The 17,428-nt window shown below is 37.1% G+C and overlaps 1 protein-coding gene across 1 annotated transcript in view; it reads right to left on the bottom strand.

Annotated features, from left to right (window-relative positions):
* The window catches only part of ZFAND3 (zinc finger AN1-type containing 3), a 101,524-nt gene that overhangs the window by 27,806 nt on the left and 56,290 nt on the right, over nt 1-17,428 (bottom strand). The window contains exon 4 of the mRNA XM_039697774.1: nt 8,636-8,701. Coding sequence (XP_039553708.1) covers nt 8,636-8,701 — 66 coding nt within the window. The remainder of the gene's footprint in view (nt 1-8,635; nt 8,702-17,428) is intronic.

Genomic DNA, 17,428 nt, shown 5'->3' with positions numbered 1-17,428 from the left:
GAAGTCAGCCTGGTTCACCTGGTAGTTCTCACTGTTTGGAAAGGAGATGTTTGGGAAGCTTCTAGACAAACCTGAACCAAAGACCAGGGAGAGGAAGAACAACAGATCAGTGAAACTTGGAGGATGCAACAGTACATGAACTGTCTTGTATCTTATATCCAGATCCTTTTCAAGCCTCTTTTGCTCCGAGATGTTGCTCTCATTAGTTATTAGTTATTCCTCAAAGTTCATGTTAGCAAATAATTTGGAACAGAAACAGAAAAAAAAGACATGATTTGTATGTTCACAGAATTGTCATGCAAGCAACTTCCTCACTTTCTAGGAAGTTACACTTTCCCTGTGTATGTTCAACAGACTAATGAATACTTCCAAAAGGCTTTAAAATTACCTTCATCTATTTTTGAAGTCCTTATGAAAACCATCATCTAAATGAAAACACTGAAAACTTGTTCTCAGAAGTTGTCTGATGCTCACTGAAATAAATAGTCAGGATAGAGAACTTCACAAAGAGTCAGATGAAACCTTTGGGGCACTCACATCAAAAAGTACAGCAGGAATCTGATTGTGGATTTGTTCCCTACAGGTTACATGTGTTTTAAAATAGTAAAAAAATATATGAATTAAAAGGTAAATGGAAGTGGCTATTTGTTCCAAATATATTTCAGGCCAGTTATTTAATGCTTAATTTCATTTAAAAAATCTCCAGTGCAGTAAATTAAGAGTTTTAAAATTTTAAATTATTTGCTAAAGCATACCTATAAGGAAGCTGTCTGATCTGAACAGATCAGATGAGGGTGCTGACTGCTGAGGTAACATCAATTCAATTCTTCAGCCTGACAGGAGCCAGATTTTTAAAGTTAATGATCCCAACTATTTTTTGTGACATTCTCCATATTGTTGAAATTAAAGCAAACCCTAGGCTACCCAACTCCTCTTCCAGTAGAGGGTAGGTGAGAAATGCAAGACATACAACCCTGATTTCTCTACCCTTGAAATTAATGGAGATGTGCTTTGTTTAAAGTTATGAGATGCAATTTTTCCAGCAGTCTCTAGTTATAAAACAAGGAGTTCAGAACTGTTGGGAGTTAACCAAGTTAAGTAATAGATGTATATTCTTGTACATACCTACTGTCAGAGATCACTTAATTGAGAGTTCTGAAAACTAAACATGGCATGAAACCACTAAAAAATAATCTACGTAAAGCTGTTTCATGTTAATCAAAATATACATGAAGGACAAAATATTTGCTTTTCAGTTTCAACAAATTGAAGACAAATTCTTAGCCATAATTCCCTAAGACTTTGGTAAAAAGAGGTGGTAATATCTGAATTTTAAAAGACCTTTTAATTGCATCGTTTTGTATTTGGCAACAGTTTCACCAACCAGACTGAAAAACATCAGCCCACAGAGAATATGTAGTGAGAAAATGTTGAGGGCAGCAGCACACATTTTTTCAGGACAGGAGAGTCTCATTTACAAAAGCACAGGTCGTTTATCCTGCTCATGGCCCAAGAGAATGCTGCTGCATGGACTGCTCTCCCAGATCTTTGCTTTGCATTGACCATCCCAACCCTTCCACCTTTCCAAGAGTCTCTCTCCTGGCTCTCCTCCACAGAGCTTGAAGTGCTTGAGGCACTAAATGCTTGCCTGTACTTCCAAACCTCAGTTCTCATTAAGTGCTACGAATGCTACTGAGGTTAGACTAAGTATCTCTAAAGACTCACATCGTATTTGTTTTCCATTAGTGTCACTGAAAAAATTAGGTTGGAAGGGATTTCTGGAGGTCATGCAGTCCAGCCTCCTGCTTGATGCAGAGTAAAACATCAAAGAAATTGGATCAGGTTGCTCAGGGCCTGGTACATTTTCAGAAATTTTCAAAGACTAAGACTTCACAGCCTCTGCGGGTACCTATTCCAGTGTCAACTAGAGGGGAAAAAATCTCTGCCCTTAATCAGCCAGCTATACTGTTCCTAACACAGTTAATCCAGACAGTGTTTATTCCTATCATCTGGTATCTTTAGTTTGACATTCAAAATAATTTCCTTATTGCCTGACAGTTCAATGTGAACTCCTCTCAAGAGATCATCCTGTCCTATTGACCCACGTACATTTTCCTCCAAGTTGTTCTTTTTTGTGGGATTCAGAATTTGGAAATGAAAACACATGAAAAATTTGAAACAAAAGCAGCAAAAAGAGATAAAGACATGTGAAAGCTGAGAAATGGACTTACACAAACCCAGAATGTCTTAAAGGGGTTATTTGGTGAAGAATAAAAAAGTTTCAAGGGCTTATCTGAACTGCACAAAGGATGAAAGAAGATGAATTTGGGTGATTTGAGAGGATAAATAAAGATAGTGAGAATAACAGTTTAAGAACTCAGAGGACAATTTCTGTTAGGATGCTGAACTTGAACTGACCTCAGAGAGCTGGGAGTTCCATGAGGTACACAGAGGTGTGTGTGTAAACACCTGCTGGGAGGTCACACAGGCCAGGAGGCTCTTCTTCCCCAACCACAGACAGATTCTCATTATTGTGTTTTACCTCTATTTTACTGGGCTGGGGTTTTTTTCTTCCCACAAGGGAAAAAAATGGTTGATTGTTATAACCTATGAACCTCTGAATAACCAAAATCTACCTGAATTTTTGCACATTTCTGCCACTCACAACAGCATACACCAAATCCCACTTTCCGCATGACGCAGTGTCCTGGTTTCCACTGGAGTTTTCTTCCTAGCTGGTACAGTGCTCTGCTTTGGATTTGGGATGAGAATAATGTTGATAACACACTGATGATTTAGAGGTTGCTAAGCAGTGTTTACAGAGAGTAAAAAGCTTTTCAGCTTGTCACCTCACCCCACCAATGAGAGGGGCTGGAGGGCACAATAAGCTCGGAGCTGCTTTGGATTTGGGATGAGAATAATGTTGATAACACACTGATGATTTAGAGGCTGCTAAGCAGTGTTTACAGAGAGGAAAGAGCTTTTCAGCTTGTCACCTCACCCCACCGAGAGGGGCTGGAGGGCACAATAAGCTCAGAGAGGACAGAGCCAGGACAGCTGACCCCCACTGTACAAAGGGATGTTCCATACCTTATGGTGTCATAATCAGCATATAAACCTGGGAGAAAGCTGGCCAGGGGCTGCTGCTCAGGAACTGGCTGGCAAAAGTTGGTTATTTCTCTCTCCTTTTTGCTATGTTCCTTTTTTTACAATTTATTATTATTTTAATATTAAACTGTTCTTATACCCAGGAGTTTTCTTTCTTGGAGATCATGTTCAACTGCCTTATATGGTCCTAAGAGAATTGATCTCAGTTAGTGTGGCTTTTGGGACTACAAAGTTATAAAATAAGCATGCAAATTATCATAGCAAATTATCACGTTCATCTATTTATCTTATTCCACAACAGTAATTTCATTTCTTAAGGCCAACCATCCTTTCAAGAATGACTACAACAGACTGGGAAGAAAAAGGAGTTAATCCTAAATAAAAATTACTGGCATGTCTCTTAAGTATTTGTAATTTATCTATACAGCATGTGAAAGAGGGCTTTCACAGCCATGATACATTTTTAATCCCTTTGGCCACCTCAGCTATCTAGCTTCCTCACTTGATGATCAATGCAAAGAAAAGGTACACCTAGGAGCCACTAAGTGTGAAAGTTAATTTCAAAGAAATTCTGTGAAAAGTTTCCATTCATCTTAGCTTCGTGTACTTTAAGACAGAAGCAAAAGTATTCCTGTCCTAATACCATAAAATGATAGAAAAAATAATGTATTTATTTTATTCTGCCTGTACTGAAGAGACAGGGACAGGAGTCACTGTTTTCATATGCTGTCATGCTGCTGCACGCCTTTTCATTTCTGAATGCTGTGTTTTTTCCACTACTTGGAAGAAAATTCTCTTCAAAAGTAAACAGCATGAGTGATTAATGTATGAACTATGAAGATGCTTGCAAAACTTCTCTTTAGTTCAAAGCAAATATGGACTAAAATTCAAGGCTTTTTTCACTGCAGTTTAGTAAAGCGTGATTTAGATGTCTAGCACAGAAATGTGCTAGACTGTGATAGATAAAAATCAAGAAAGACTTTTTTACCAAAAAAAAAAAATATTGCCAATTATTGTGTGCTAACAAGCTCTTATAAACCTTCCAAGGAACAGCTGAAGTTTTTTAACTCAGAGGGAAGGATCATTACAGCTATAGCTGACTTTTAACAAACTTTTTGATGTATGGACCCCAAACCCATCTCTTTGGATTCTCCAACTAACTCAATTAGTCTAAAATCATGGGATGCCTTCAGTGTAAAAGAAAGTTCAGGTGAAGCATATCCACAATTTGTAATGAACAAAGGTGGCTTTGTAAAGCTGAGAAAAGCAATAGTGGAAATAAATCATAAAATTAGAGCAAGTCCTTAATTTTATTTACTGCTATGACTATTATGATCCTTACCACTAGGAGGATTTTAGTCTACAATAATCATAACACTTTGAGAAGGCTCTTAGATAACCAGGAGGAGAGGAAACCAATCTGTCCATCCAGATAGATACGGGAGCACGGAACAGATAATCCAGCATGTCACAGAAGTAGGCAATAAGCTGAGGCAGTAAAAAGCCATCACCATACATCATCTGATCACGGTACAGCGTCATCTCCCAGCCTCTATCAGCTCCTGCCACATCAGTGCCAGTCCCAGGCACTTCATCCTGTTTGTAATTGCTGATGAGCAGCAATAAGGCCTCCATGCCTCAGCTCCCGTCCGTTCCACTTCAGCACCCACCTATTAGGCTGTAACTTTTATTTACAGCCTTGCTTGATGTGCTGCTCTATTAGTGCAGCTGGAAACTGAGCAGAGGGAGGGGGAAGAGCGTCCCTAATGGGCACTATTATTGCTAGGGCTGGGTGATTTACTATGCTGCTCAAAGGCTGTTCTATCATCACTTTCCTGTTGGTGAGAGAGCTCCAAAAAGGCTGGACTTCAACACAATGCCCTCCAGAAGTCAAACACTAAAGAACACCTTAATAGTCCCTTGAAACACCAACGAAAAACAGACCTCAAAGTTGGTTTAGTGCTATAAAGCTCTCTTCAGTAATCTTTTGTGTATTTTTTGCTCAGGAGCTTAACACTTTAGAGCAATTAAAAAAGAAAATTTAATTAGTGGTGTATGAGGTCGTTTTATCCTTACTCAACACATAATGACTGATTTAAAAAATGATCATATCAATGTAATGATTTCATGGTTTTAGCTCAGGTTCAAAATCTGTGTACTTCTATTTCCACAACCTGACCTTCCTATAACTCCTCAAAGGCTGTCCTCTCAATTGTGGAGGTTCAACCTCATTGGATTTGGATTCCTGGCACTGTTACAAGTAAGCACATATCTAGTACAAGAACACCAATAAATATGAAACTTCAAAAAGGACCGTAGTCCTGTTTAACCACTTTACTCAAGCAGTGAAATAATTATTTCCATCTTCTAGACTCAAATTTTAAAATAGAAAACACAGAGAAAAAAGACAGATTCTCATCTTTTACAATATAAAAACCATCACACCAATCTACAACAGATATTCTCATAAAATGTGAGCTATCTACACATATAACTATACAAAATATTACAGATGCACATCTCTGATGAACTGCTACTGAGACATAAAGTACTTAAAACCTCACCAACTTTACGGATATAATGTACGAATTGATTGTATCATTACCACATTTTATCTGCCTGGTTCTACCACCTTCTCTACTGCACAATTAAAAATTGAGTGAGCACACTCACACAGTTCCATCAAATTTTTTCAGGTTTCTTTAAGCTGCATAAAAATGTTATAAAATCTGGCTGTTTAGAGTTCTGTAGTAAATCATCATTAAAGTTGTACAACAGAAAAACAAGAATAATATGCTACTTGCTACTTCACTTTCCCAACATGGGCAGCTGGTACAAATGGGATGTGGATGCCCTGTATGAGAGGAAGCCTCCCAGTACCTGCCATCAATCACCACATTACCCAAACATTAAGAAACAAACCAAAATGCATAAGAAGCTGTACACTGGGCCACACAGTCCCATCTTTCTTCCTACAAAATCTTCAGACTGCCAGCACTCAGAAGCCTTTGAGGCATCATCCAAAGTAATGATTGCAAGGCTTTATTCATTTTTTTCATTATAATCCGTGTCCTGTGGGTACATTGGAATAGAAATACTTTTACCACAGTGATGATTCTGGCAAACAGGAGAAAAACCCCCACTATTTGGTGTCATAATACAATTTTTTATCAGAACAGCTCTTACAGCATGCAGATTGACAAGTACATTAGGTAAAATCTCTTTTTCTCTGTGAGAACTTTTCCTTTTCCTTGGCAGATTTATTGTTTTGATCTTTCTTCAATTGTTACACTCATGCTGATAAAATGTGAAAGGTTTGTCTCCTTCCTTAATATTCTGATGGAAACTTACATATAAAATAAGTAGGGCAAATTTCTAATTTTCTGTCTCAAAGGCTGATCTAGGGAATTTCGGCGAAAAAACTATGCTTGAAGGGTGAACAGAATTACTCAGATAAAATCCAACACAACTTTTTTTCCCTCAGAGTTCTTCCAAGCAGAAGAAACACAGGATACTTAGAGAAAATAGGCTTATAAACAATGTGTAGTGTTAACAAATACTGCTTGCATCATTTAAGTAGCTTCCTGGGAAGCTGAAGTGATTCTAGTGTGAAAGAATGTGCTGGTTTTGGCTGGGATAGAGTTAATTTTCTTCACAGTAGATAATGGGGCTGTGTTTTGGCCTTGTGGTTAAACCCTGACAAATATTCACCTACATAGTATGCTGCTCCTGCCTGAAGATGTCACAGCGCTTCCAGATAATATTTTGTAGCCAATGTTTTCTTGCCAATTGCCATGACAACATGGCAATTTATTTTAAAGATGAAAGTTTGCTAAAAATTCAAGATCTGGAGAAGAAAACTAACTCCTGGTACCAGGTTTATACATGTAAGGGACTATAAAGATAATATGTAGATTACTGAACAAATAATGTAAGAACCTCAGGGGAAATTGAGGTAATTCAAAATCAGTAGATTTAGCTGATTGAAAATTAAAGTTGTGGTATCAAATTAAGGCCATCTCCTCCTTTTCTTGCAAAACACACTAAATGAAAAACATACGAGCATGTACAGACCAAACAAGAGCACAAACTGAAAAGAACTACTGAACAAAATTAGGCAAGGCATTTTTCAATATGTCTTGTGGTTTCATCTGCTTTACTCCAAGGAGCTTTTACTGGTGCTATTTCACACTCCAAATAATGAACTTACATTTCTTTTTGCTAGGCACACACACAAAAAATTTCCAGCAGTACTCTCAGTTTACTGTATCTGTAGCACCACAGCAAGCTTTTCAATTACTTTGCCATGAAAACCAGCTAAACATTACAACAGCGTACATATAAAGAAAATACAATTTAGAAATACTGTGAGCAAAGCAGATTAGTTTTCAAGGGATATAGTGGCAAACATTCCATCTTTTTTAGATACATGTCCATGGCTACACAGAAAAGAACCATCTTCCTGTTTTAAAGAACCATCTTCCAGTTCCAAACTCAGTTTTTGGCAAAAAACACTCACTGTCAAAGATTATCATGTGGTACTTGAGAAGTCTGCACCTGCATCAAGAGCAGGCTAATGCAGATTCTCTGTAACCTTTCTTCACTGTAGAACAAGCCAACTTGTATCACCACAAACCTGCTGCAAGCTAACACTCACCCATGGAATAACTACAGTTCAGCTCAAACAGTAACTGGAAAGACTTTTTGAAAGAGTGACTTCAGAGGAAATTTCCCTTGAACTCCTTAAAGAGCAAACTGGAATACCCTTCCTTTCTGCACATAAATGCAAATATAGGCAAAAATTATTTTGGAAACACAGACTGCAAGAACATAACCACTACCTACACACCCACCACTCCCCAGGAGATTATAGCTTCCAGCAGTGGTCCTGGTGGAAAGGATCACGTAAATTCTCCTTAATCCACACAAAACCAAAGCCTGCAGAAGATCTGAGCCAGTGCAGGTAACTTGGCTGCCTGACTGAATGAGTGCACGTGTGGTTCCTCAGGACAGACCTGATTCAGAAGCAGTGACTTCAGCCTGGCAATAACTTAACATGTCACTCCTAATACCAGCTCTGTGAGACATTATCCATCTACATCCTGCATATAGAAATAAAGAAATCAAAAGTACCCAAAACAGGTAAAATTTAGTCTCAAAGCAAAGATCAGCTGTCTATACTGCATCTTCAATCAGGGAAAGTCAATGTACTCAGAACAGATTGCATTTCAAAGGCAGGACTTCCAGAACACTGTCACAATTATTAGACTTAAACTGATTACTCCTGTATGTCTTGTTTTTACAAAGATTAACTGAAAAAAAAGTGTATTTATAGAATTATGCTTAACAAGATTCTCAGATGAACTATCTGCCATACTAATTCTTTTATATGTACATTTCTGTCAGCAAAGCAACAATATTTACTTTCATTTGGCATTTGCCAGGTATGGTTAGTACCCTTTACTATTAAACTATAACTGCTAAATATAATGCAAAGCCTAAATTTTTGATCCCGCAAAACACATACCTGAGTCGCAAGATCTTTTGGTTGGTGTGGTTAACGAGGCATGAGCTGTACCTGTGCATGGCCCACCTGGAAACAGAGAAGATTATATGTCTCAAAACACCACCTATATTTAACATTTACAACCACATCAAGATTATACTTAAGAACATAAAAAACATGGAGGAGCACTTGTCTTTGGAGAGCACATATAGAAGTAGTTCTACTCTTCAGTACTTCTTTCCCAGTTGAATGTGAATGTCTTGTGGTAAAAAAACAGATGAAAAGTTGGGACAAAGTTACACTTTTAAAATATACTTTATAAATATTTCAAGAGGCATTTTTAGGAAAATATACACTGTAATTGCAATGCTAGAAATGTATTTAAGTGACCCACAAGTAACACAAGGGACAAAGTGATCACTTCTCTGATATCAAATCTTGCTACTGACTCCAGTGAGATAACAATTTTGCCTCTGATCTTGTTCTCATTATGTGTTCTAAGTGTGGCACAAGCATATGCTAACAAGCGCTTTCCATGTTTAAGGTTTTTCAGCTCTGGACTCTTGCCCACTCATCTGGTATCTCCTTGGTAGAAAATTGCTTTCTGCCTTTTTTCTTAACATGCATCATCGTTGAGGAGTTCTCCAGAGATCTTGTTAAAGTAGCAACCAATTGAGTGTACACAGTGACTTGCAGGAAAAATAAATAAATAAAAATAAACTCCACGCAGAGAAGCCAAGACAAATTGACAGTAGCACTGCCAATGGTAACAACATATCATAGCTTTGAAAATTGAATATTATAAATGGGAAGATACTAGAGAGCCTGAAATTGAGTTAGACCTACTAGAGTTTGGCTATCAAAATATCAATAATCAAGTTTGCACTAAACTGCTGGTGATATAGTAATACTTGCTGGCAATACAACAGAGTTTAGTATAACAGGATAACCTTTAACAATAAGTCTTCATGCACTGAAAAATACTAAAAATACTTTTTCCCTTTTGTTTTTTTTCCCCAGTCTTTGCATAACTGGAAAGCAGCACTGTGACTGTGGCAATGTTTTTACCTTTTCAAGTATTTTCAAGCCTGGCTTGTTAGTAAACTGTTTCTTTTTGCTTCTTTCTGGGATGCTCCCCATTGAAGCTTTCCTCTTTTTCACTAAGTTTCAGGTCTCAGACAATTTTGTTTACCCTGAAACACTCATAGCATTGTAACTCTTAAAAAAATAAAAAAATTCTGCAGTTGAGGGAGCAAAATGTGAGGAACTTATTCTGGTGCGTTTGATTTCAATGAAGTCCACTTGGGAACAGAGCTTTGCACTTTCAATTTTCCAGAGAAGGACCAATAAACTTGATGAGTTTTTATTGTTCTCTCAACAAGTTCCTCCAGCAGCACACACCATTTCACACCAGGCAAGCTTTTAACGGGTGGTTACAATGGCCAAGAAGGCAGTTCTTGGCCTGCAGGCCAACACTGAGGGCACTCATCAGGGCCTGGCCAGAGGTGAAGCCAAGCATCAGGACATGGGAAACTACTGAACCTGACAAAAGAAATTGCTGCTTGTGACAGGAGACAGAGTAAGTAGCTGGCAGATATCACAGTGTTGCAAGGCACAGCTGGATTCTCCAGGCTGGTAAGGAGGGAGCTGGTGAGAAATGGCTGAACTGCACAGGTAAGGGGAGTGGTGGGGACCTCAAGTATGCATATAAGATACAAGCTTGCTTTTGCAGTGAGGAGGACTGGGAGTCCCAGGGTGGATCCTTTCCTAGGCAAAAATAAAGCATCCTGGATGGACGGCTCAAGCACCCTGGTATCACCAAAGTGGTGTTGGCTTCAAGCCTGACAGCATTGGCAAGCAACAATCTCTTCTCAACAACCAGAAATGGTCAAGTAAGCACAAATATTTTTTACAACATAACATTTTCAATTTTTTTTATATTCTGGCCTAGAAAAAGTTATCTTGATCTATGTTAGTACTACTGTTGCAAAAGGCTCAAAAGATTCTTAGTGTAGGGATTGGTGCATTGGGGGAAGAAAACCAATACTGAAACAGAATCCTTGCCAAGTTTTCCAGTAAAACCTTCGGCATATTCAAAAACCTACAGAGTAGGTTTGTTAAGTTAGTCTCTACTTTGAGACACCAAGTATTTGGTTTCAGTATAAAATGTGTGTTAGCAAAAAATTCAACAGGGTACAGAATTTCAATGAACTGACTTTAGATGCAGCTGCCTCTTAAAATGCAGCAGCTCTTCTGTAAATAATTTTAGTTACATTCTCCCAGTTTTCACTGAATAGACAGTGAGAGGCATCATCACTGTGGACTAACAAATAAGACTAATCCTTTCAATTATTGTAAAGTAAATATTTACAGTAGCTGATACTTTCAGCATCCAGCCAAATGTAAGAACTTTATTTCTCACTCTCTAAAGTACAATAAGTTGGTATGCATTCTGCACTTCTCTTTGTCAGAGTTTTCCTGTTATTTATTCTTCCCTCATTAGGTATGGCTTTCATACAGCTTTGATTTGTATAGCACAGCACCACAGTTTCAATAAAGAGTATCTTGGGATTTGCATGCATGTACACTAGTGCCTAATAACCAGTGAAGGCAGCACGTACTTTGCCGCATTTCCTTCTGCTACTCCTTTTGTTCCACCATTAAAAATGTCATGCATAATTCAGTACTGTGGGCTTGGCTGTGCAGCTCTGCGTGGAAGTCACTACATGGAATCTTTTGGTACACATAACTGCTAATTCCGGCATCTTTGTAATGTTTGAAACAGGACAGTATATTTCTCACAGCTTTGATAAAAATTCCGCATGTGAAAAAGAAAAGGGAAATCATAACAATAGAACACCAGTCTATCTTGACTGTTCACAAAGGTAGGCTTATAACTTTGCATGATTCAGGATATATCTGCATTTTCATTGCCAAAAAAGTAAATTTTGCAAGGTTATTTAACTGTGCTACATAAAACACTTCAGTGCACAGTGGAAGGCCACACATGTCTAGCTTCTAACATAACCCACAAGGCTGTAGAGCTCTTTTTCCTCAGCACAAACAAGACATTAAAATGGAAGAAAAGAAATATCTTTCAACTCTATATCAAATTAACAGATAACACAACAGCTTCTGCTCCTATTTTTTTCCAGTGTATGGTTTCTGACATTTGCAACTCCTCTTTCAAACAAAAGTAGTCGCTGCCCAGGGATAATGTAATCCCAAGAGAAGATGATTATAAATGCAAGAATACTAAAAGCTACAGAAGAAATTAGAAGAATTGTGAGAATTTTGAGAATCCTCAAGTTTGCAAATTCAAACATAGAATTAACAAAGGACAAAACAAGGTAACTCGAACCCTATAATATATTAATACAATAGGTCTTGTTAATGTAGTTACTATGTTTTTGGTTTCTGATATCTCCAGCTCTCCGTAACTTACTGTTAGCTGTAATCAAAATATATTAATTAGAAAAACAGATTCAAACCTATTTTATCTAAATATCCAAAAGAGTAAAATTTTGTATATTGCTTATATTTCTATGGATACATTAGTATTGCTATTATTTACTACCGTCGATCATTCTAAATTCTGTATGTTTAAACTGTCTTTTAGAATGCCCTTCTGCATTGTCCACCTCCCTTCCTGAACTATGGTAACTGCTGCCAAGCAGTATTTGTCCTGAGGACATCTCTGAGTCAGTCTTCCTGAAGTCTGTAAAGTTAAGTGATTCCACTCAGTTGGAGCCTCCTGTGCAGGAAAAAAGTTCAACACTAGGGTGTTTAATCCCCTCTCCTTGCTGTTTGAAAAAGCACTAAGTTTGAGGACACAAATCAGGTGGGTTTGAACAGCACTCAGAAGCACACTGTGCAAGAAAGAGATGCAGAATGGAGCAAAACTAAGTTAACACGAGTGAAAAGTCTAAATTACAGTAATACATTGAAACAATTTGAGATGTCACAAAAACTGCAAGCCAGATAATCAACAAAGATGGAAAATATTAAGTGCCTGAAGCTCAGTAACATTTGATCACAGTAACATAAGGACAGAGGAACTCCTCTTCGAGCTTTGGGTACTGTGATGGTTCCTCCCCAGATAAGCCACACTGACCCCCTGAATGCAACAGGCTGGCAGAAGGCAATACATAAGAACTGAATTTCCTTGGACAGCGGTGTTCTAGCCAGGACAGGAACAATTTAATGGCTATTTGCAATACAGGAAAGAACCCACCTTGGGAAACCTGTCCAAACCAGTAACATATTTGTACATTTCCTGAACTGGGAGAGACATAATCTAATTAATCTACATGACTGAGTCTGAAGACAGTAATTGATTGCGAACACCAATACACAAACAAACAGAAACAAATCTCTAAGTTCAGTCTGCACAAACAGACTATGCTATCTTTAAGGAAAAAAGGCAGAAGAACTTTACAACACTGAAGAACAGCTTATTTCTTCCAGAATGGGCAAGATGCATGATCACCTAAGTGATGTCATTACTAGACAGATAAGAGGACTATATCACACAAAAATACTTACTTTTTAAAATCTAATTTTACAAATCAGCCTTTAGGTACTTTTGTGGATTTTTGTCTTCATGAAGCTTTTGAACAAGGAAATGAAACCCGAACTGCTCTGTTGCTGAATAGATAGTAAATTTAACAACTATAATGAAGTAAGGGAGACAGGATTCAGATTTCACCTTCTCCCCTACTATTGTCTCACTGGGTTACCTGTTTTTCCTCAGTAACAGATGTTATATTCCCTACTTTGTAGGTGTAAGTTGAATGGTAAAATGTGTTTGTGAAACCAGCTGTTAAATAACATTTTTATAAACAATTTTATTTAACCTCAATAGCTGTGCAGCTCTAACCCACGTTTTTCCAATGTGACTGTGTTTCTGTTTTGTGTTCCATGGGGTCCTTTCACGCTAATAAATGGGACCCTAGGATACACTGTCTACTCTGCATGTGAAGTGACTATAAATCAGAAGGAACAATTAACTGTGGTATACCATCCCTGGTCTTCATTATGCTTCAAAATTATCATGCCACAGACGTGGAAAGATGTGCTCATTCCACAAATCTTTGTGCCAGACCTTTGCTTGTCAGAAAATACAGATATATTCTTTATATGAAACTGAGACTGTTTGGAATAGATGGAAACTGAAGAAAAATCTTTACCGAAGAAAAGATGACGATGACACTTTTTATTCAAATTTCTAACTGCCTTTATGTCCTGTACTGGTACCTAATACTGGTGGCATTTCTGAAAAGAAATAGCCCACAGCTCAATATGGTTTTATATTTGAAAGCATTTGAAAAAAAGTGTTTGCATTGATATTGAAATATATGTATCATGTGATCAATATTTAAAAAAAAAATCAGATTCAATGATAATTGAATTTAAAAACTGAGTTAGTTAATTTTAATGTTAAAAACAGTACCGAAAGACTATTTATAAATAGGTTCTAATGAAAACAAGGCTAAAAATAAAAAAATTTAAAAATCCCTAATGTAAAACAACTTTTAATATAATCTAATTCAATAAAAGCAAAAGCCTGAGAAAATAGCTAGTTCTTGTTCTGTGGCACAGAAACCCAAAGATGCCTATAACATCAAAAACCAGTCAGGTGCATCTCAGTACAAGAGATGTGTCTACTGTTGCTTTGATACAAGAGACAAAATTGACTACAATGACAAAGAACACATGACTATCTTGTTGATAAAGAGTTCATAAAGAAAATCAGAATTATTCACCATCACCCAGGTTTCTCTGTTATGTTTAGGTATAAGTTTAATCTAATACTGAGTCATGCAGGCTTCACTGTAGCCCAGCACAATTTTACCAATTTTGTGGTTTTTAGAACAGCATTTTTTTGAATCAGAGAAAAACATAAAAATTGGTATTATTGAGAATAAATCAGGGTAGCAACAAAGCAAATTACTTTCTACAACCATTTGTGACAAGCAAGACAAAACCAGGCAGCTAGCTTGGTCTGTTTATACATTTACTAGTTACAGAAGTGGGTATGCATGTAACCTTCAGTCGGAGATGAGCCAAAGAACAAAGCTCCCCACCAACTGAATTAGGAAAAAAACAAACTAAACCCAAAACAAAACAAAAACACAGCCCCCACCTCTCAGGAAAAAAAACCAAAACCTAAACTGAAAAAACCCCAAAACAAATGAAGACAGGAAGTACAAAACTGACTCCTACTGCAATAAGCAGCTGAATTCTCAAAGTTTGGTCATTTAAAAAAGTATACAATGAATAACATCCAAGAACAACTGTCATTTTAAAAATCACTCTCCTTAAAAAGCACAAATTGAAGTTAAAGATGTCATCATAATAACTCAAAATATGAAGTATTTTCAGAGCATACATAGAAAAGCTGTCATCTAGAACTTTACTCACAAACCTAGGCAAAATACAAAAACTGTGAAGTTGTTATAAATTGGTAGAAACCTTTTGCATAGTGTCAGAGAAAAGGCCGTTCAGCAAGAAAGAAGCAAAGAAAGAATACACTTGTTTATCCATTTTTCACAAAGTTAATGTTGAAAAAATGACATATATTTTTATTTTATTCCAAAGAGAAAAAATACCATTACTTTTTGAGTGCTATAGCCTATGTGGCTTTTTACGCAGTCATGCTTCAACAAGCAATAAAATTCAGAACACAAACATCCAATAGGTGCAGTAGGAAAAACAATCTCTCACCTTTCTGCCAGGTATCTCTTACAGAAGCCTACTGCATCTTTGTCTCAGGACTAGTACACTTAATGTACATTAACTTAATTAAAATTACTCCATCATTGGGGGTATTTCACTGCTTCCACTGCACACAAATGCTTAATAAAATAAACAATGTTAAAAAGCATTTCCCTAACCTTATCTTGCAAATTTAAATGTTCGAGACAAAAGTGTTTTAGTGCAATGGCTCAAATTCTGAAGGGTATATAGAAACTAGCCAAAATTCACAGACCTCCAGTCATGAAATACCTTTGTATTTGGGCATCTAAAATTCAGCACCCAGAGAGGTAAGGTGTGGCCAGTGATCATAACCATCATTCTGGGCTAAAATCTCCAGTGTATTTTCTGACATTCACAGCAACAGCTCAGATCTTTGTTTATCTTCTTAAAAATTCTTCAACACATGAATGAAGATTGTTTAATTATTTTAGAAACAGCAGATATTCCTTTTGTCCTCTTTCAGTTGTGGTTTTTGTTATTCAAGAAGGCCAAGAAAAGTTAAGCACATAATTAAAATAAAATCCTGTCAGCCGAAGCTAAAACCTACTGAAATACCAAATCTGATCAAGCTGCCACAGTCAGTGTTCTTCACACTGACATTTCTCCTGTCACATAACAACACAGTTAATTTCAAACCTGCACAGAACTAGCTTTAGCTCTGCTCATACAGTGACAGAAAAATGATGTGACAGCCCCAAAGAAAGCATTGAAGGCCTGAAACTAAGCAAAATTATTCCATGTGCAGTGTGACCTTTTCTCTACCAAAAATACATAGAACCTTGCTTAATAAGCTGCCTTTTTTTTTTTTTAAGAATGTTGGTGGCTGAAAGTAAGGACATAGAGAAGTGAGAGCCATTGTCAAATCCATTTTTTCCTGTCTGCTAAAAATAATCAAAAACCTTGCCCACCCAATATGAAAAGGAAATCTTTGACAGAGGAACTGGCTGATATAGTGACTGATGCTGAAATAACTACCATTAGGAGCTCCTAAATGAAAGGTGGACATGGAAGGAAAAATGTGAACAGATTAAACTTATCTGCACATAAAGCAGCAGTAGAACAAAAGTTAGACTGATTCAAGTACCTGTTAAGAAATGGATCAGTAAAATCCATGCAGCTTGAGACTAACTGGGGCTATACCAATATCAATATTACTCTTTGTCTGCAAGTTTATTTCAGAAAATTTACTGCAACTGGTGAGACCTGAAAGTTTCGGATGGAAACAGGCAACTCAAGAAGCATATGTGAAGGGGGAAAGAAAAGAATTCCACAGGATTTCCCCCTCACCAATTTCAACAGAATTAAAAAAACACCAATGATTAGTAATATATCATAATAGATCAAACACATATGAAGGAGGGGAAAATATTACTGAAGTTGTGCTATTGTCTCTTGGTATAAATTTTTAACTCATTTTTGTTGACTGTAATAATACTGACAACTACTGGGTATATATTTTTATCACATTTTTGTTGACTGTAAATATAATATTGAGAACTACCTTTTACCTATAAGAGGGAGAGATATTAGAAGGCACAGCAGCCATTGTGGTAGGTAACTCTTCGGAACTGAGGCTGGTGGGAGATGGAAAGTCACTGCAATCTGGCTGCATATGTAAGACACAAGAATGCAAATGCAACTCTCACAGAAGATCAAAACAGTAACAAAAAACCACATAAATACTTGCAGCGTCAAACTGAACTTCTGCAAAATATAGTTCAAGGAAATTTTCTTTTGTATATTTCATTCTGTGATAAAAAGGAAAAAACTATTTAAAAACAACTACAAAAACCCTTTCACTTTCTCTGCTGCAGAGTATGAATCTTACCACGTGATTTCTACTGTTTTCTTCAGCTGTTGTAACATAAATGACTTTAATTGCCTAAATGACTTGCTGCAATTTTGTCCCATCTGTTTACCCTGTGGACTCAAGTATGTGGCAAATGCCTTGATGCGGGACTTTCCTCAAAATCTTGAGGGGAAAGAGAGGTGAATGGAATGAAATATGAGGATCCTTCCCAATTAGATCAATTTTCCCACACTTGGATAAGGATT

This window comes from Passer montanus, unplaced genomic scaffold (assembly GCF_014805655.1).
Source record: "Passer montanus isolate IOZ18808 unplaced genomic scaffold, ASM1480565v1 scaffold12, whole genome shotgun sequence".
Classification (NCBI taxonomy): Eukaryota; Metazoa; Chordata; class Aves; order Passeriformes; family Passeridae; genus Passer; species Passer montanus.
Note: the sequence above shows the minus strand (reverse complement) of the source record. Positions and strands in the feature narration are given on the sequence as shown.